This window comes from Lepidochelys kempii, chromosome 26 (assembly GCF_965140265.1).
Source record: "Lepidochelys kempii isolate rLepKem1 chromosome 26, rLepKem1.hap2, whole genome shotgun sequence".
Classification (NCBI taxonomy): domain Eukaryota; kingdom Metazoa; phylum Chordata; order Testudines; family Cheloniidae; genus Lepidochelys; species Lepidochelys kempii.
Genome location: NC_133281.1, coordinates 14825963 through 14846051, shown reverse-complemented (window position 1 = coordinate 14846051; position 20089 = coordinate 14825963). Strand labels below are relative to the sequence as shown.

At 49.2% G+C, this 20089-nt stretch overlaps 2 protein-coding genes across 14 annotated transcripts in view; one reads left to right on the top strand and one right to left on the bottom strand.

The window, feature by feature from the left end:
• Positions 1-16666, bottom strand: part of FER1L5 (fer-1 like family member 5) — a 96530-nt gene extending 79864 nt beyond the window's left edge. Inside the window, exons 1-3 of the mRNA XM_073324758.1 lie at positions 16472-16666; positions 3169-3260; positions 2471-2579 (exon numbers count right to left, since the gene is read on the bottom strand). Coding sequence (XP_073180859.1) covers positions 2471-2579; positions 3169-3260; positions 16472-16666 — 396 coding nt within the window. The remainder of the gene's footprint in view (positions 1-2470; positions 2580-3168; positions 3261-16471) is intronic.
• Positions 16660-20089, top strand: part of KANSL3 (KAT8 regulatory NSL complex subunit 3) — a 76950-nt gene continuing 73520 nt past the window's right edge. For 12 of the 13 annotated variants that reach the window (XR_012156282.1, XR_012156283.1, XM_073325075.1 and 9 more), the window contains exons 1-2: positions 16660-16748; positions 17793-18075. Coding sequence is in view for 11 of the 13 variants with exons in the window: in XM_073325075.1 (XP_073181176.1) it covers positions 17861-18075 (215 nt within the window). In the remaining 2 variants the exon portion in view is untranslated. Of the gene's footprint in view, positions 16749-17787; positions 18076-20089 lie in introns of all 13 variants that reach the window. The other variant, XM_073325071.1, reaches the window with a different exon arrangement.

The following is a 20089-nucleotide window of genomic DNA, read 5'->3' as shown; positions in this document are numbered from 1 at the left end:
TACCAAGTGCGAGGTCAGGCTAACGAGATAATTCAATTGACAGCAGGATACCAAGGGAGGAAAAATAACTTTTGAAGTGGTAATGAGAGTGGCCCATTTCAGACAGTTGACAAGAAGGTGTGAATAACAGTAGGAGAAAATTAGTATTGGGGAAAATTAAGTTTAGATTTTGTAGTGACCTAACCACTCCCAGTCTCTATTCAGGCCTAATCTGATGGTATCCACTTTGCAAATTAATTCCAGTTCTGCAGTTTCATGTTGGAGTCTTTGAGAGTAGCAGCCACGTTAGTCTGTATTCGCAAAAAGAAAAGGAGGACTTGTGGCACCTTAGAGACTAACCAATTTATTTGAGCATAAGCTTTCGTGAGCTACAGCTCACTTCATCAGATGCATATGCATCTGATGAAGTGAGCTGTAGCTCACGAAAGCTTATGCTCTAATAAATTGGTTAGTCTCTAAGGTGCCACAAGTACTCCTTTTCTTTTCATGTTGGAGTCTGTTTTTGAAGTTTTTTTTGTTGAAGAATTGCCACTTTTAGGTCTATTACTGAGTGATCAGAGAGATTGAAGTGTTCTCCTACTGGTTTTTGAATGTTATGATTCCTGATGTCAGATTTGTGTCCATTTATTCTTTTTGCGTAGAGACTGTCCGGTTTGGCCAATGTACATGGCAGAGGGGCATTGCTGGCACATGGTGGCATAGATCACATTGGTAGATGTGCAGGTGAACAAGCCCTTGATGGTGTGGCTGATGTGGTTAGGTCCTATGATGGTGTCCCTTGAGTAGATATGTGGACAGAGCTGGCACTGGGGTTTGTTGCAGGGTTTGGTTCCTGGGTTGGTGTTTCTGGTGTGTGGTGTGTGGTTGCTGGTGAGTATTTGCTTCAGATTGGGGGGCTGTCTACAAGCGAGGACTTGCCTGTCCCACAAGATCTGTGAGAGTGATGGGTCGTCCTTCAGGATAGGTTGTAGATCCTTGATGATGCGCTGGAGAGGTTTTAGTTGGGGGCTGTAGGTGATGGCTAGTGGCGTTCTGTTACTTTCTTTGTTGGGCCTGCCCTGTAATAGGTGACTTCTCAGTACCCTTCTGGCTCTGTCAGTCTGTTCCTGTATTTTCCACTCCATGCATCTGATGACGTGGGTTCTAGCCCACGAAACCTTATGCCCAAATAAATTGGTTAGTCTCTAAGGTGCCACAAGGACTCCTCGTTGTTTCTATTGAACTTGAGAGTGTAGCCACTAGAGCCGAACTCACAGTGGTGCAAAACAACATCGCTAAATTCACGTTAAATAAAAATAGGCTACACTATTGTGATAATTAACCCTACAAATTTACCCTAATTTCGAATTCAACTGTAAAAAGTGAGAGTGAGTTTATAAGATCACAATTACTTATAAGAACAAACATCGCTGGGCAAAAGTAGGAAAGGGAGACAGACAGACTGAATTAGTCCCAACAAAGAGGCCTCCTGATATAACTCAAGGACTGTTTTAAGATCATGCCTGGTAACAAGAGGGATGGGTAATTCTGCTCACCCATCCCTTTGTGGGTCTGTCAGCTCAGAGATCCAGGGGAGGGGAGGAAGGAGCTCAGGGCATTGTCAAAGTTGAAGAATCCTGATCCTGCTGACCTAGCTTAAGGGCCCGAGGTGGACTGGTCAGGCCTGGGTTCCCCTATTCACCCCCTGATGGAATTAGGCGTGGAGAAAAGGTAGGCCCCCAGTCACCGGGAATAGACTGTCAGTCCCACTAGGCTGTGAGCCCAGAGGCTGTGTCATGCTTGGCCAGAGGGGGCACGGTTACACTGATGCCCCGTCTCACAGGGTCCTTAAAAAAAGAGACTTTGGGGAGAAAAATTGGCTACTGGAGTGAGCTTATCATTATGGCTGCCACCCCGCCCATCTCCTGGGACCCTGGGACGCCACCATCATGATGCCGAGCGAAGTCCTAACCAGACCGGGCCAGAGAGAGGGACCCAGATGACATCACCACTCTGCCGGCTCCAGCTGAATCCCAACCTGGGATGAAATGGGATCGGGCTAACCGCAGCTCCAGACAGCTCAACTAACTTCTTTTCCACCCAAGGACAGTTATTACCATCTTCGATGCTATCTAACAGACTGTCAAACACCGGGGAAGCACGAGGTTTCCCTTCTGAAAACTCTCTCCAGCGAACGGGACCGGGAACAAGGGATGTAGTTCAAAGGAACACCTTACTTAATGTTTTGCATTTCAAAGGCTTTCACTGTTCCCCCTTCTTTTCTGTACCTTTAGTAAAAGGCTAAAATGTTGTTTCCTTGTGGGTTTGCCATGGTACAAAGCAGGCCGAGATCTCTGCATACCAAACCCCGGACGTTTTTGGACACTGTCTGACCTTGGACAATGACCGGGTTACGTTAGCGCCTTTGGCTCATTTATTGCATCTAAATTAAAACAACAGGATGCCCCTTCTCTAAATCCTTCTTACTTACGCCTGTCGGCTGGTGGCCACTATCCAGGAGGGGCAGGTCCTTCAGGGTGAGTACGCTGCTTGGTTTTGCAGCAAGAGATGTTAGAAATACAGTAGCGGAGCCCAGATCCCTGGAGGATAGAAACACCTGCTTGTCAGTAGCACTAACATTCCCCCGGCCCCAGTGCCAGGAAGGGAGTCTCACCTTGATGGACTCAGTGAGGCTCACAAGATGTGAGAAGGGCAGCCAGTGCTTTGTTTTGAAAGGATGGAGGAACCCTGTGGCCCAGCAATTAATGCCATACAAAAGTCTTGGTTAGATTCCTCAGTGCCAGACTCCCCTCTTTGCAGAGAGAGGGTCCTGGGCAGGGGCAGGTACATTCTGATTTTGAGGGGGTATTTGGGGGTAGAGCAGAATTGTTACTGCTTGGAAATGACCATTTAGTCTTTGTCTTGCCCAGGAAAGGCAGCAAAGCTTAGGTCAGGGGTAGCTGGCACGTGTTAAATCCAAGCTACATGTGACCATATTCCTAGTTGAGACCAAGCTTTAGAAGAAGGAGCAACAAGAGAACCTCATCTGGTCTCCTTGGCTGGAAGGCAAATACTGTATTATGTGTGGGAGTGTGTGCATGTGGATACGAAAGGCTGCAAAAGGATCAAGAAGGGCCCTCCCCCAAAGAGCCCAAGAGGCTCTGTCTTTACTTGCTGTTCGCAATTCACCTTTTTGTAGCCAAGTGACCCCACTCCCGGAGTTGTATGTCCACAAAGGAAGCGCTGTCCAGGGGCCGATCAACCAGGAACCACACCAGCGTCTGCAGGGAAGCAGTACAATATACACTTCACTGTACACTGTGGGTCTGATCCTGATTTCATAGAATCATAGAATCATAGAATATCAGGGTTGGAAGGGACCCCTGTAGGTCATCTAGTCCAACCCCCTGCTCGAAGCAGGACCAATTCCCAGTTAAATCATCCCAGCCAGGGCTTTGTCAAGCCTGACCTTAAAAACCTCTAAGGAAGGAGATTCTACCACCTCCCTAGGTAACGCATTCCAGTGTTTCACCACCCTCTTAGTGAAAAAGTTTTTCCTAATATCCAATCTAAACCTCCCCCACTGCAACTTGAGACCATTACTCCTCATTCTGTCATCTGCTACCATTGAGAACAGTCTAGAGCCATCCTCTTTGGAACCCCCTTTCAGGTAGTTGAAAGCAGCTATCAAATCCCCCCTCATTCTTCTCTTCTGCAGGCTAAACAATCCCAGCTCCCTCAGCCTCTCCTCATAAGTCATGTGTTCTAGACCCCTAATAATTTTTGTTGCCCTTCGCTGGACTCTCTCCAATTTATCCACATCCTTCTTGAAGTGTGGGGCCCAAAACTGGACACAATACTCCAGATGAGGCCTCACCAATGTCGAATAGAGGGGAACGATCACGTCCCTCGATCTGCTCACTATGCAAGAGGATAACCCAAGTGTGGCTGTTGATTGACCCCTGTTGCATATCTGCTCTCTCTGGGTCACTGGTTCCCTGTGGGCTCAGTTTTTACCTCTTCTCTTACTAACCCATGTTGCTCAGTCGTCTGCTATTCTGGGTATGTCTACACTGCAAAGAAACACCAGCAGCAGTGAGTCTATAGACCCAGGCTCACCGGGCTCAGGCTACAGGGCTAAAAATAGCCAGGGACATGTTCTCACTCTGGCTGGAGCACTGGCTCTGAAACCCAGTGAAGGGGCGGGTCTCAGAGCCCGAGTGCCAATGTCTACACAACTATATGTAGCCCCGTAGCCCGAGCCCTGTGAGCCTGTATGTGTAGACTCAGGCTCCGTGACTCACTGCGGTGGGATTTTTTTTTTTTTTTGCAGTGCAGATGCACAGTGGCCTGGAGGACTTAGACTCATAGACTTTAAGGCCAGAAGGGACCACTGTGATGGGGGGAGGGATAGCTCAGTGGTTTGAGCATTGGCCTGCTAAACCAAGGGTTGTGAGTTCATAGAATCATAGAATGTCAGGGTTGGAAGGGACCTCAGGAGGTCATCTAGTCCAACCCCCTGGTCAATCCTTGAGGGGGCCATTTGGGATCTGGGGCAAAAATTGGGGATCGGTCCTGCTTTGAGCAGGGGGTTGGACTAGATGACCTCCTGAGGTCTCTTCCAACCCTGATATTCTACGATTCTCCTGCACATTACAGGACACAGAACCTCACCCACCTGCTCCTGTAACAAACCCCTAACCTCTGGCTGAGTTACTGAAGTCCTCAAATCATAGTTTAAAAACCCCAAGCTACAGAGTATCCATCATTTACTCTAGTTCAAAGCAGCAAGTGACCCGTGCCCCATGCTGCAAGGAAGGCGACCACCCCCACCGTGCCCCGGGTCTCTGCCAATCTGACCAGGGACAATTCCTTCCCGATCCCAAATATGGCGATAAGTTAGATCCTGAGCATGTGGGCTAGGCCCACCAGGCAGATACCTGGAAAATAATTCTCTGTAGTAGCTCAGAGCCCTCCCCATCTAGTGTCCCATCTCTGGCCATGGGAGATATTTGCTGCTAGCAGTCACAGATCGGCTACATGCCATTGTAGGCTGTCCCATCATACCATCCCCTCCATAAACTTCTCAAGCTCAGTCTTGAAGCCATTTAGGTTTTTGCCCCCCACTGCTCCCCTTGGGAGGCTGTTCCAAAACTTCACTCTTCTGATGGTTAAAAACCCTTGTCTAATTTTGAGCCTAAACTTGACAAATGTGCTAGCAGCATGGAGTCTGCCAGGCTGAAACAGAGGCCTGAGGGGGCTGCACCCATGTATTCACACCCTACACACTAGTGTAATAATCCTTGTACAAGGCATGCTTGGAGGTATCACCTGAAAACTCATAATTTGCTGGTCAGTATTATCATGGTAAAGTGAATATAGTAACATTATATGTAAAGTTATGAACATAAGCTGAAATAATGATTGAAGTATGTTTTCCAGATAAATCTGGAGAGTGGTTAAACCAGTTTCTCAAAGACAAAAGGGCAAGCTGACACACCAGCCAGGTATCAGCAAAGCTAATGGGCCTTTACCTACCAAGTGGCCGGTCTTTGGCAAGGAAGGGGGGCAGGGACAAAGAGATCTGCATCTTAGCAAAGAAACAGCATGAAGTCTCCTTCTTCCTGCAGACTGCCTGTCTCCTGGTTTTTAGCTGGAAATGCTTTTCAAAGAGGGACTAAAAACTATAAAAAGGAGGGGGCAAACACCCCAAGTCACCCCCTTCTCTCTCCCTACCTATCTCATTCTCTGTACCTGAGAAAACAAAAGAAGCAGCCATTGGACCCTGGGGGAGGGGAACTGACATGAAGAGTTTGGTCAGTAATGCTGCTGGAAGCATGTGGTGAGAAACTTTGCTTTGGAACTAATAAAGTTTGTTACATTAGACACTAGAAAGTGTTTTATCTGTATTTTTCTTGTAAGCCTTTCTGACTTTTATGCCTCATTGCTTGTACTCTCTTAAAATCTCACCCTTTGTAGTTAATACACTTGTTCTATTGTTTTATCTAATATAGTGTGTTTAAAGTGCCTAGATAACTCCATTGAGTGTGGCGAGTTCTGTGTATATTATTCCCTTGAAGGAATAATGGACTTAATAGATTTGGACTGTCCAGGAGAGGGCTGGGCAGTACAAGACATACATTTCTGGGGGGAAATCCAGGACTGGGGATGTGCTGGGGTCACCCTGCAGTATAACCACGGCTGGTAAAAGACAAGAGGATAACCCAAGTGTGGCTGGCAGGCTGCAGTACACATAATCTGGGAGTGACTTGCATGCTGGTGGCTGTTTGAGAGCAGTCCACGTTGGAGGCTACAGCAGGAAGGCACTGCAGAGGCATCCCAAGTTACAGGACAGGGGTGACACAGTTGCTCATTGGTCTGGATTGTACCCTGGTAGGTCCCACCTATTCCAAGCTTTTCTTTGACCATCCTGTACTTGTAGTACATATTCATATATGGTTCAGTCATGGATTGCAAAGGTTTCAGGGACCTATATGATAAGGTCAGGTTCTAGGACCCTGTAGAGAGCCGTTGGGCTGGTGGCAGGTGCTAGGAATAATTTCTGCTGACTCACCTGACAACCAGATGGGAGAAAGCTTGGGCTGAGTTTTCTGTTTTGTTATAAAAACCATAATACATGCAAACCCCAGGGAGATGGTAAATTCAGAGCAGTGTATATGCACATGCTGTGTTAGGAGCAGAGTGGGAACACCACCTGCTTACAGGGTCTTACCTCATTCCAAGTAGGATTCTGTTCCTTCTGTATGACTCTTGTACTTCTTGTGACATCTAAGAGAAATTAGACATACCGTGTATTCCCCCAGCTTGCAGCTCCATGGAAGTGGTGGTGTCTGAAAGTGTGTGTGGGGAGGGAACGCAGCCCATGTTTACTGTGTTCTCTGGGTCAGGTATCTTTTTCTTATGATATCCAGTGTTGACCCCAGCCTGCTTTTGCAGGGAGCAATCTTGCCCTGGGAGGGAGACGGACTGGATGAGTGAATTGGTCTTTTCCATCTCCAGGCTATTTCATAAATTCAGAGATTCCGAGGCCAGAATGGACCACTGTGCTCATCTAGTCTGACCACCTGGATACCACAAGCTAGAGCACAGCCCTGAAGGTCAAATGCCATACAGAAGTCTAAACTTCCAAAAGTTTCTAAGGGATATCGATGGCCAGTTGCCATTAATTTTAATGAAATCTCGGCATCCAAATCTCCCAGGGGGCTTTGAAATCTCAGCCTTCATGTCTATGAATCTACGCTTTCTTCTCTTGTTTTCGTTTTGACCTGCTCTGTGCTTTGGGCAGACCCCTTAAAAATGCTGCTCTGAGCCCCTTTAACTCCTGAAGGCACTCCCCTTGGGAAATCCTTGAGACACTCCTCTCCCCAGCCCGTCACTACCCCAAAGTCTGTGGATCCTGTCACAGGGGTGAGATTGGCCCTTTCAGAGAGAGCAGGGCCAGTGTACTTGTGTCACATCAGCTGACCCAGATTCGACTTTAAAAGAGGACACCTGGGTCTGGGGAAAGAGAGGCCAGGTGAGTGAGAACTCGGAGGCTGCCGGAGGGCTGTCAGGGTCCCCTGGGAGGGGAGGCAGTGAGCGCCTGAGAGGAACTGTTCTAAAAGGGGGCCTCCAGGGAGAAAAGCCCTGGGGGGTGGTGCTCTTGAAAGAGAGCACAGAAGCAGGAGTCAGGAGCTGCAGGACTTCCTGGCTAGGGGAGGCCATGAGAGTCTGAGAGGGAAAGGGGAGAAATCCCTTGGGAATTGTAGCCAGGGTGAGATTTTGTTTACGTTTGGAGAATAAACATGCCGAAAAGAGACGTGGGTGTGGCGGAGTCGTTACGAAGATGGGGAGAAGCCCTGCCTTGTTACAATCCCCAGCTGCACAGTTCATGCACGGAGGGGCTTCTTGTCTTGTCCTTCTATACTTAGTAGATTCATTTCCCCTGTGTCACTCAGCCAGGAAGAGGAGGAGGCCCTTAATGTCCAGAGACCACTTTGTGATCCTCAAACAAAATACACCCGAGAAAGGCAGAGGAGGATCAGTTATCTCCTGGAAAATGCTAAACAAACTGCTGTTACCTCTGAAGCTGGCAGACACGTATGAGTCGGGTGTGGTGAATTTTGCAGTTGGGATGTTAGCAGACAGAATGACGAGGTGTAGCATTTCTGCTCCCTTCTTCACGGCAAATGGCTTTATTCTGCAACGATGCAAGCCCTTCAGTCCTTTCTTATTTCCCCTTCACTCTGCCCCATCCCTGTTTTTGTCCCGCTGTGGGGCTGTTAGTAATAATAGCTCCTGTGTTTACAGCTTACCTCCTAATGCCACTTGGTGGTTTTGTCTCAGAAGTCCTGTCTGGATGGAATGCGATTTCCGTTTCCAGGAAGTAGATCAGAACAAGGAGTGACATCATATAGAGGAAAGGGTCAAATAGCGCATCCAGGAAGTGATGCCATAATTGGAAGGAAAGAGGCTTCCATTCATAGACCAGCTATGATCAGCTGTTTAATCATGTGATATGGTTTTTGAGATAAAACCTGACGTGCTGACCACTTTGGGTATTGGTAATACCTGGACACTCTCTGGAATCTTGAACAAATTCCCACTCTGGTACCTGCATTCAGCCTGCCGTTTCAATTGGATGCAATGCTTTTTTCACTGTCTGACCTAAGACATTCTGTAGTGTTGATATGAGTTTTTAAACAATGGCCAAGCTACTCTCCAGAGTTGGCTACATTTAATTGATGGGCAAATAAACCATAAGCACCCCTCTTTCTTAAAATGAAGCTTTGCTCTGTATTTTGAGTCATTTATAACATTTTGAAGACTTGATATAATAATAAGTAATCATTTTCAGACAATGTCCTTTCCTTCCCTGAAAATGTACCTAGTTACCAAGGGTGTGAGGCTTAACTAATGTTCAAGTGCTTTGAGATTCCTGGAGATAGAGAACAGCAATTAGTCAACAGAAGATCTAATTATTTATTACTGCTTATTTCAGCAGCTTGTGGAAACTTCCTAAGCAGAGTTATAGGCTGCTGGGGATGCATGCAAACCCTGAGGGAGAAATTCTGCCACCTTGAAGTGGAGGGGTATTTTGCCACTGACTTCAATAAGGTCTGAGTTTTCAGCCTGACCATCTAAGTTCCACTGTTTCTCCGTATCATGGGACATGTCTTGCTTCAGTTAGCCAGTTATTTGGCTGAAACAAGATATGTGCTGGTATTTAAGAGCATAAGAACGGCCATACTTGGTCAGACCAAAGGTCCATCTAGCTCAGTGTCCTGTCTACCGACAGTGGCCAATGCCAGGTGCTTCAGAGGGAATGAACAGAACAGGTAATCATCACGTGATCCATTCTCTGTCACTCATGTTAGGATATAGATATTCAGGCCTGTCTGTAAAGGCCTATACTCTAAGAATTTAGGTGTATTCTTATCACTTGGCTAGCGATAGAGGTATAAAAGAAAGAATCAAAACCACTGTCTGCCAGTGTAAGGGCCTTCTCTTACTGTGACAGTTTGTGGCCCTGTGCTTAGGCTCAGGCCTTTGGCTAAGCAGCAGAGGCAGCCATAAGCTGGGAAGCGACCGGTCACCTCCTCACATTCCAAACTAGTCACATTGAAAGAAGGTGCTATTGGGCTGTCAGGCACTATCAGGACAGGATTGTATTCCTGTCACCTCCAGAGAAAGGGAAGTGCCTAGAAAATGTAAAAGGAAACTTAGTTTGATAGCATCCTGTCTGGCAAGAACTCACTTATCAATAGCTGGGATGTGAAATCCTCACTTCTGTGTTGTCTTGTCATTATAGTTCCCACTTTGCTATTGTTTGTCTGTATAATCTCTGTCTGGTTCTGTGATTGTTCCTGTCTGCTGTATAATTAATTTTGCTGGGTGTAAACTAATTGAGGTGGTGGGATATAACTGGTTACATAATCATGTTACAATATGTTAGGATTGGTTAGTTAAATTTCAGGAAAATGATTGGTTAAGGTATAGCTAAGCAGAACTCAAGTTTTACTATATAATCTGTTGTCAATGAGGAAGTGGGTGGGTGTGGGAGATGGGAACAGGGAATGGGAGTAAGGAAATTGGAATCATGTTTGGCTAAAGGCAGGAATGGGAACAGGGACACAGGTGTAAGGCTCTGTGGTGTCAGAGCTGGGAAGGAGGACACTAAGGAAGGAAACTGGAATCATGCTTGCTGGAAGTTCACCCCAATAAACATCAAATTGTTTGCACCTTTGGACTTCGGGTATTGTTGCTCTCTGTTCATGCGAGAAGGACCAGGGAAGTAAGTGGGTGAAGGAATAAGCCCCCTAACAACTCACTCCCAGCTTCTGGCAAACAGAGGCTCGGGACACCATCCCTGCTCATCCTGGCTAATAGCCATTGATGGACCTGTCCTCCATGAATGTATCTAATTCTTTTTTGAACCCTGTTATTGTCTTGGCCTTCACAACCTCCTCTGGCAAACAGTTCCATGGGTTGACTGTGTGTTGTGTGGAAAAAATACTTCCTTTTGTTATAAGCCTTCTGCCTATTAATCTCATTTGGTAACCCTTAGTTCTTGTGTTATGAGGAGTAAATAACACTTCCTTATTTACTTTTTCCACACCAATCATGATTTTATAGACCTCTATCATATCCCCCCTTAGTCACCTCTTTTCCAAGATGAAAAGTCCCAGTCTTATTAATCTTTCCTCAAACGGAAGCTGTTCTATACCCCCAAACATTTTTGTTGCCCTTTTCTGAACCTTTTCCATTCCAGTACATTTTTTTTTTGAGATGGGGCGACCACATCTGCACACAGTATTCCAGATGTGGGCATAGCATGGATTTATAGAGAGGCAACATGATATTTTCTGTCTTCTTATCTATCCCTTTCTCAATGATTCCCAACATTCTGTTTGCTTTTTTGACTGTCGCTGCACATTGAGTGGATGTTTTCAGAGAACTGTCCATAATGACTCCAAGATCATAGAATCATAGAATATTAGGGTTGGAAGGGACCTCAGGAGGTCATCTAGTCGAACCCCCTGCTCAAAGCAGGACCAATCCCCAACTAAATCATCCCAGCCAGGGCTTTGTCAAGCCTGACCTTAAAAATATCTAAGGAAGGAGATTCCACCACCTCCGTATATAACGCATTCCAGTGTTTCATCACCCTCCTAGTGAACCCCCTCTTTGGAACCCCCTTTCAGGTAGCTGAAAATCTCCTTGTTGAAGATCTCCTTCTTGAGTGGTAACAGCTAATTTAGACCCCATCATTTTATATGTATAGCTGGGATTGTGTTTTCCAATGTGCGTTACTTTGCATTTATCAACATTGAATCTCATCTGCCATTATGTTTCCCAGTCATCCAGTTTTGTGAGATCACTTTTGTAGCTCTTTGCAGTCTGTTTTGGACTTAACTATCTTGAGTAGTTTCATATCATCTGCAAATTTTGCCATCTCACTGTTTACTCCTTTTTCCAGATCATCTGTGAATATGTTGAATAGGACTGGTCCCTGTACAGATCCCTGGGGGACACCATTATTTACCTCTCTCCATTCTGAAAACTGACTATTTATTCCTAATCTTTGTTTCCTAACTTTTAACAAGTTCCTGATCTATGAGAGGACCTTCCCTCTTATCCCATGACAGCTTACTTTGCTTAAGAGCCCATGGTGAGGGACCTTGTCAAAGGCTTTCTAAAAATCTAAGTACACCATATCCACTGGATCCCCCTTGTCCACATGCTTGTTGACCGCCTCAAAGAATTCAAGTGAATTGGTGAGGCATGATTTCCCTTTACAAAAACCATGTTGATTCTTCCCCAACAAATTGTGTTCATCTGTGTGTCTGACAATTCTGTTCTTTACTATAGTTTCAATGAGTTTGCCCATTACTGAAGTCAGGCTTACCGGCCTATAGTTGCCGGGATCACCTCTGGAGCCCTTTTTGAAAAATTGGCATCACATTAGCTACCCTCCAGTCATTTGGTACAGAAGTTGATTTAAATGATAGGCTACAGACTACAGTTAGTAGTTCTGCAATTTCACATCTGAGTTCCTTCAGAACTCTTGGGCGATACCATCTGGTCCTGGTGACTTATTACTGTTTAGTTTATCAATTTGTTCCAAAACCTCCTCTAAGGACACCTCAATCTGTGACAATTCCTCAGATTTGTCACCTAAAAAGTATGTCTCAGGTGTGGGAATCTCCCTCCCATCCTCAGCCGTGAAAACCGATGCAAAGTATTCATTTTGTTCCTCCGCAATAGCCTTATTATCCTTGAGTGCTCCTTTAGCATCTGATGAAGTGAGCTGTAGCTCACGAAAGCTCATGCTCAAATAAATTGGTTAGTCTCTAAGGTGCCACAAGTACTCCTTTTCTTTTTGCGAATACAGACTAACACGGCTGTTCCTCTGAAACCTGTCATTTAGCATCTCGATCGTCCAGGGGCCCTACGGGTTGTTTAGCAGGGCTTCCTGCTTCTGATGGACTTACTTTTTTTTTTTTTGCTATTACTTTTTGAGTCTTTGCTTAGCTATTCACATTCTTTTTTGGCCTTCCAAATTATATTTTTACACTTCATTTGGCAGAGTTTATGCTCCTTTCTATTTTCCTCACTAGGATTTAACATCCACTTTTTAAAGCATGCCTTTTTCCCTCTCACTGCTTCTTTTACTCTTTTGTTTAGCCACGGTAGCACTTTGTTGGTTCTCTTACTATGTTTTTTAGTTTGGGGTGTACATTTAAGTTGTTCCTCTAGTATGGTTAAAAAGTTTCCATGCAGCTTGCCGGGATTTCACTTTTGGCACCTTACCTTTTAATTTCTGTTTAACTACCTTCCTCATTTTAGTGTAATTCCTCTTTCTGAAATCAAATGCTACCTTGTTGGGCTGCTGTGGGGTTTTTCCACACCACAGGGATGTTAAATTTAATTATATTATGGTCACTATTACCAAGCGGTCCAGCTATATTTATCTCTTGGACCAGATCCTGTGCTCCCCTTAGGACTAAATCAAGAATTGCCTCTCCTCTGGTGGGTTCCAGGACCAGCTGCTCCAAGAAGCAGCCATTTAAGGTGTCAAGAAACTTTCTCTCTGCATCCCATCCTGAGGTGACATGTACCCAGTCAATATGGGGATAGTTGAAATCCCCCATTATTATTATTATTATTTAGTTTTTTATTTTAATAGCCTCTCTAATCTCCCTGAGCATTTCATCACCACTATCCTAAGGGATGTCTCTGTCCGAACCACATGCTCTTCTGCACCTGTCGGCTTTCCCCCAGCCCTCAGTTTAAAAACTGCTCCAGGACCTTTTTAATGTTAAGTGCCAGCAATCTGGTTCCATTTTGGTCTAGGTGTAGCCCATCCTTCCTGTATAGGTTCCCCCTTTTCCCAAAAGTTTCCCCAGGTCCTAATAAATCTAAAAAGAAAAGGAGGACTTGTGGCACCTTAGAGACTAACCAATTTATTTGAGCATAAGCTTTCATGAGCTACAGCTCACTTCATCTTTATGCATCCGATGAAGTGAGCTGTAGCTCACGAAAGCTCATGCTCAAATAAATTGGTTAGTCTCTAAGGTGCCACAAGTCCTCCTTTTCTTTTTGCGAATACAGACTAACACGGCTGCTACTCTGAAACCTGTCATATGCAAGGTAATAAATCTAAACTCCTCCTCCTGACACCATCTTCTCATCCATGCATTGAGACCCTGCAGTTTGCCTGTCTAACTGGCCCTGCGTGTGGAACTGGGGGCATCTCGGAGAATGCTACCACAGAGGGCCTGAACTTCAATCTCTTACCTGGCAGCCTAAATTTGGCCTCCAGGACCTCTCTCCTACCTTTCCCTATGTCACTGGTACATACATGTACCGCAACCACTGGCTCCTCCTCAGCACTACACAAAAGTCTATTTAGCTGTCTTGAGAGATCCGCAACCTTCACACAAAGCAGGGAAGTCACCATGCGGTTCTCCCAGTCATCGCAAACCCAGCTATCTATGTTTCTAATGACCGAATCCCCATAACTATTACCTGTCTCTTCCTAATTAGTAGAGTTGCCTCCCCTGCAGAGGCATCCTTAGTGCGAAAGGATACCACGATATCATCTGGAAGGAGGGTCCAAAGATTGTTTCCCTCTGCTCCAGTTGGATGGTCTCCTTCTCTGAGACTTTCATTCTCCTCAACAGCACAGAGGCTGTCAGACCGGGGATGGGACCGTTCTACTGTGTCCTGGAAAGTCTCATCTATGTACCTCTCTGTCTCTCTTAGCCCCTCCAGTTCAGCCACTCTGGTCTCCAAAGCCGGTACAAGGTCTCTGAGGGCCAGGAGCTCCTTGCACCGAACGCACACATACAGCATCTGCCCATAGGGCAGGTAATCATACATGCTGCATTGGGTGCAATAAACTGGATAGGCCCCACTCTCTCGCTGGACTTCTGCCTGGATTCTCTTTGGACTCCTGAAGCTCTTTCCTTTGTTGTTGTGTTTTTATAAGGGATGTTTTGGGCCTTAAGTTTAAAGAATTTTAAATGTATGTAGCCCCTCATAACTCGTTTGCAAAACTTCCTTGTTCACTAGCTTCTCCGGTCGCTTAGAGTGGGCTTTTTAAAGCCCTGGTCTTCCTGAGTAGCCCTGCCCCCTGGCTAAGGGTTGATGGGTGCTAAAGGGCTTAGGAATCAAAGCCCCGTTAAGAAGCTCTCAACCTTGCCTAGCATGCTGCTAGGCTCAGCACACCCCAAACTAAGAGACCACGGGGTCTATTTCAGTCGAGCAGCAAGTACATCACAAACACACACACTACTGAGAACAAACTTACCCCCAGGGTCCCGTAATCACTCCTCCTTCACCTGGAGAACTCCCTCCCCAAACTCCCCCGTTAGCCGCTCCTGGTCGCTAGCGCCAATCAGACTGGAAAACGGATACCCTAGGATGCCCAGAAGATGCTGTGTTATTTCAATCCCATAACTGAGTCCCTGGCTCACTAAAAAAATCGGTGAGAACCATGAGCACAGACATTAGATCCCCGTCAGGCTGATGATGGCGGTGGGGCAAGCAGCCTAGACCCACGGTTCAAAAAGGGCCTCCAACGGTATTGCCCGAAAAATGCTGGGGTAGGGGAGCTATGGTCTTGTGGGAGGTGCCATGACTCATTGGGGGGCCCTGTGTCTGGGCAATGGGCACCATGGGGGGGCCCTGTGTCTGGGCAGTGGGCACCATGGCTCGGGGGGGGGCTGTGTCTGGGCAATGGGCACCATGGCTCGGGGGGGGGCTGTGTCTGGGCAATGGGCACCATGGCTCGGGGGGGGGCTGTGTCTGGGCAATGGGCGCCATGGCTCGTTGGGGGGCAGTATGGCTCGGGGGGGGCTGTGTCCGGGCAAAGGGCGCCGTGGGGGGGCCCTGTATCTGGGCAATGGGCGCCATGGCTCGGGGGGGGCACCATGGCTCGTTGGGGGGCAGTATGGCTCGGGGGGGGCAGTATCTGGGCAATGGGCGCCATGGCTCGTTGGGGGGCAGTATGGCTCGTTGGGGGGCAGTATGGCTTGGGGGGGGCTGTGTCCGGGCAAAGGGCGCCATGGGGGGGCCCTGTATCTGGGCAATGGGCGCCATGGCTCGGGGGGGCACCATGGCTCGTTGGGGGGCAGTATGGCTCGGGGGGGGCAGTATCTGGGCAATGGGCGCCATGGCTCGTTGGGGGGCAGTATGGCTCGTTGGGGGGCAGTATGGCTCGGGGGGGGCTGTGTCCGGGCAAAGGGGGCCATGGGGGGGCCCTGTATCTGGGCAATGGGCGCCATGGCTCGGGGGGGCACCATGGCTCGTTGGGGGGCAGTATGGCTCGGGGGGGGCAGTATCTGGGCAATGGGCGCCATGGCTCGTTGGGGGGCAGTATGGCTCGTTGGGGGGCAGTATGGCTCGGGGGGGCTGTGTCCGGGCAAAGGGCGCCATGGGGGGGCCCTGTATCTGGGCAATGGGCGCCATGGCTCGGGGGGGCACCATGGCTCGTTGGGGGGCAGTATGGCTCGGGGGGGGCAGTATCTGGGCAATGGGCGCCATGGCTCGTTGGGGGGCAGTATGGCTCGGGGGGGGCTGTGTCCGGGCAAAGGGCGCCATGGGGGGGCCCTGTATCTGGGCAATGGGCGCCATGGCTCGGGGGGGCACCATGGCTCGTTGGGGGGCAGTATGGCTCGGGGGGGGCAGTATCTGGGCAATGGGCGCCGTGGCTCGTTGGGGGGCAGTATGGCTCGTTGGGGGGCAGTATGGCTCGGGGGGGGCAGTATCTGGGCAATGGGCGCCATGGCTCGTTGGGGGGCAGTATGGCTCGTTGGGGGGCAGTATGGCTCGGGGGGGGCTGTGTCCGGGCAAAGGGCGCCATGGGGGGGCCCTGTATCTGGGCAATGGGCGCCATGGCTCGGGGGGGCACCATGGCTCGTTGGGGGGCAGTATGGCTCGGGGGGGCAGTATCTGGGCAATGGGCGCCATGGCTCGGGGGGGCCACCCCGGCGCGGGTGTCTCCGGCCTGCTGCCCCCGCCCGCGGCTCCCCAAGCGCTGCCCCCGGGCCCCCCCCGCCGTGCCTGGCGGCGAGCCGGCCAGCTCCGCTCCGGGCGGGTCAGGGGCCACCCGCCGGGTTGTCTCAGCGCCGCCGGCTCCGCTCCGGAATCCCGGCAGCCGGGTCTTGTGGGAGCGGAGCATGCGCAGTGCGCCGGGGCGGCCGGGGCTGCGGCGAGGCCTAGTGCAAACGCCGAGCGCCAGAGGCGCGGATCCGCCCCGCGCGGTGAGTCTCGCCCCGCCCCCCCCACTGCCCCCAGCCCCCCCCCGCCCCGCCCCCCATTGCCCCACCTAGTCCCCCCCCGCTACCCGCCATTGCCCCCCAGCGCCCCGCCCTGCCCCCCCGACCTCCCACTGCCCCCCCGCACCCCCCCGTGCCCCCCCGCGCCCCCCATTGCCCCCAGCGTCCCACCTAGTCCCCCCCCGCTACCCGCCATTGTCCCCCAGCTCCCCGCCCTGCCCCCCAGCCCTTCCACTGCCCCCCCGCACCCCCACCCTGCCCCCCAGCGCCCCACCGCCCCGCATTGCCCCCCACTGCCCCCAGCCCCCACCTAGTCCCCCCCCGCTACCCGCCATTGCCCCCCAGCTCCCTGCCCTGCCCCCCGCACCCCCACCGTGCCCCCCAGCGCCGCGCCCCCCATTGCCCCCCACTGCCCCCAGCGTCCCACCTAGTCACCCCCAGCTCCCCGCCATTGCCCCCCAGGCCTCCCACTGCCTCCTGGACCCCCGACACTGCCCCCCAGCCCCCACCTAGTTCCCCCCAGCTCCGCGCCCTGCACCCCCCGCCCTTCCCCCAGCGCCCTGCCCCACCTAATTCCCCCCACTGACCCCGCTACACCCCCTCACTGCTCCCCCTCCCCGCCCTGCCCCCAGCGCCCCACCTAGTTCCCCCCGCTACCTGCCATTGCCCCCCCCCGTGACCCCCAGTTCCCCGCCCAGCCCCCAGGGAAGCTGGCTGGCTGGGTGGGTGTTGCAGCAGGAGGTCAGGCTGTGGGGGGCATTAAGGGGGATTTGGGAGGGGGCGGTGCCAGATGCTCTGCCAGCGGGAATCTGAAGGGCAGAGGGCACTGGGTTGTTTGGCTGGGGGTGTTATGGGGCTGGAGCTGGGTGCCGTAAGGTGCCACAGAGGTGTCTGTCTCCCGGGGTCTGGTGGGGGGAGGCTGCTCTGCTTGGGCTCTGCTTTGTCATCTGTGTTGGGGACGGGGCAATACAGCAAGGGCCATTTCCCCACAGTGTGTTTACCTCCTTCTCCCATGTTGCCCCAGCGCAGGGTGGACAGGATGAGGAGCCGTAAGAAGCATTTACATAGGCGCTAGGAGCGGGGGCGCCCCAGAAGACATGTCGTACCGAGGCAGCGAGCGGGACTTCCAGACTTCAGCCAGGAGGATGGGAACCTCGTTGCTCTTCCAGCTCTCTGTCCATGAGAGAGAGCTGGACCTGGTCTTCCTGGACCACAGCTATGCCAAGCCATGGAGTGCCCACCCCGATGCTAGCAGTGCCCGGCCTACTCGGATGCTCTTTGTCACCCCCAGGAGGCACCAAGACAGCACCATGTGAGCATAGCCTTTTCTGGTGCTACTGAGTTGATGGGCTTTGGGTTCTCGCGTACCTTGTGTATTCCTTTCCTGTGCTTTGATGGTTCACTCATTGCTTTCTGTGTCTGTTTACAAGGTGCTTTTTATCACATTAGGTAACACATGTTGAAACCCCAGTCTAAGAACATAAGAATGGCCAGACTGGGTCAAACCAAAGGTCCATTTAGCACAGTATCCTGTCTTCCAGCAAAAAGAAAAGGAGGACTTGTGGCACCTTAGAGACTAACCAATTTATTAGAGCATAAGCTTTCGTGAGCTACAGCTCACTTCCTCAGATGCATATCGTGGAAACTGCAGCAGGCTTTATATATACACAGAGAATATGAAACAATACCTCCTCCCACCCCACTGTCCTGCTGGTAATAGCTATTACCAGCAGGAGAGTGAGTTTGTGTGTGTATGGGGGTGGGGGGGATGTGAGAAAACCTGGATTTGTGCAGGAAATAGCCCAGCTTGATTGTCATGCACATTGTGTAAAGAGTTGTCACTTTGGATGGGCTATCACCAGCAGGAGAGTGAATTTGTGTGGGGGGGTGGAGGGTGAGAAAACCTGGATTTGTGCTGGAAATGGCCCACCTGATGATCACTTTAGATAAGCTATTACCAGCAGGACAGTGGGGTGGGAATAGGTATTGTTTCATATTCTCTGTGTATATATAAAGCCTGCTGCAGTTTCCACGATATGCATCTGAGGAAGTGAGCTGTAGCTCACGAAAGCTTATGCTCTAATAAATTGGTTAGTCTCTAAGGTGCCACAAGTCCTCCTTTTCTTTTTGCGAATACAGACTAACACGGCTGTTACTCTGAAACCTGTCTTCCAGCAGTGGCCAGTGCCATGTGCCCCAGAGGGAATGAACAGAACAGGGAATCATCAAGTGATCCATCCCCTGTCGCCCATTCCCAGCTTCTGGCAAACAGAGGCTAGGGACACCATCCCTGGCCGACCAGATCTACGTGCAGTATTCCAGATGTGGGTGTAGCATGGATTTATATAGAGGCAATATGACATTTTCTGTTTTATTATCTATCCCTTTCTTAAAGATTCCCAACAGTCTGTTCGCTTTTTTGACTGCCACTTCACATTATTCCAAGATCTCTTTCTTAAGTCGTAAGAGCTAATTTAGACCCCATCATTTGATATGTAGAGTTGGGATTATGCTTTCCAATGCGCATTACTTTGCATTTATCAACATTGAATTTCATCTGACAATTGTCTAGACAGGACAATTTGTATTTGAACATGTTAGCTGTAGAAGGTCTCCCCTAGAGGGCAACCTGTGCTGTCTAGTGTAGATTTTTTAAAACATTAACGCATGCTAACTGAGCTGGGTGGGAGGTTTTCAATTAAATGTTTGTCAGAAAATGCTGATTTTTCTAAACTGAAGCTGTTGCAGTTGAATTTCCCCTTTTGAAAAATGTTTGAAAAAAATGTTTTGGAATGATCAGCCTGTTCCCTTTTGACTTTTTTAAAAAATGAAATATTCAGTTTTTCAGTTCAAAACAAAAAGTCACTTTGGAATTTAATTCAGTAAAAAAAAACAAACTAAAAAAACTAAAAAGGTTGAAATAGAAATGAAACAGTTCAAAATTATGCATATATTCTGAGGCCAGACAGATCATTACGGTCATCTGGTTTAACCTTCTGTATAACAGAGGACAGAGAACTTTCTCAAAGTAATTCCTGGAGTTGATATTTTAAAAAAACATCCAATCTTGATTTTAATATAGCTGGTGGTGGAGAATCCACCACGATCTTTGGCAAATTGTTCTATGGTCAATTACTCTTGTTTTTGTGTGTGTGTTTGTGAATAATGTCTTATTTTCAGTCCAAAATTATCTAGTTTCAGCTTCTAGCCATCGGATTGTGTTGGACCTTTCTCTGCTAGATCAGTGATTTTCAATCTTTTTTCATTTGTGGGCCCCTAAAAAATTTTGAATGAAGATGTGGACCCATTTGGAAATCTTAGACATA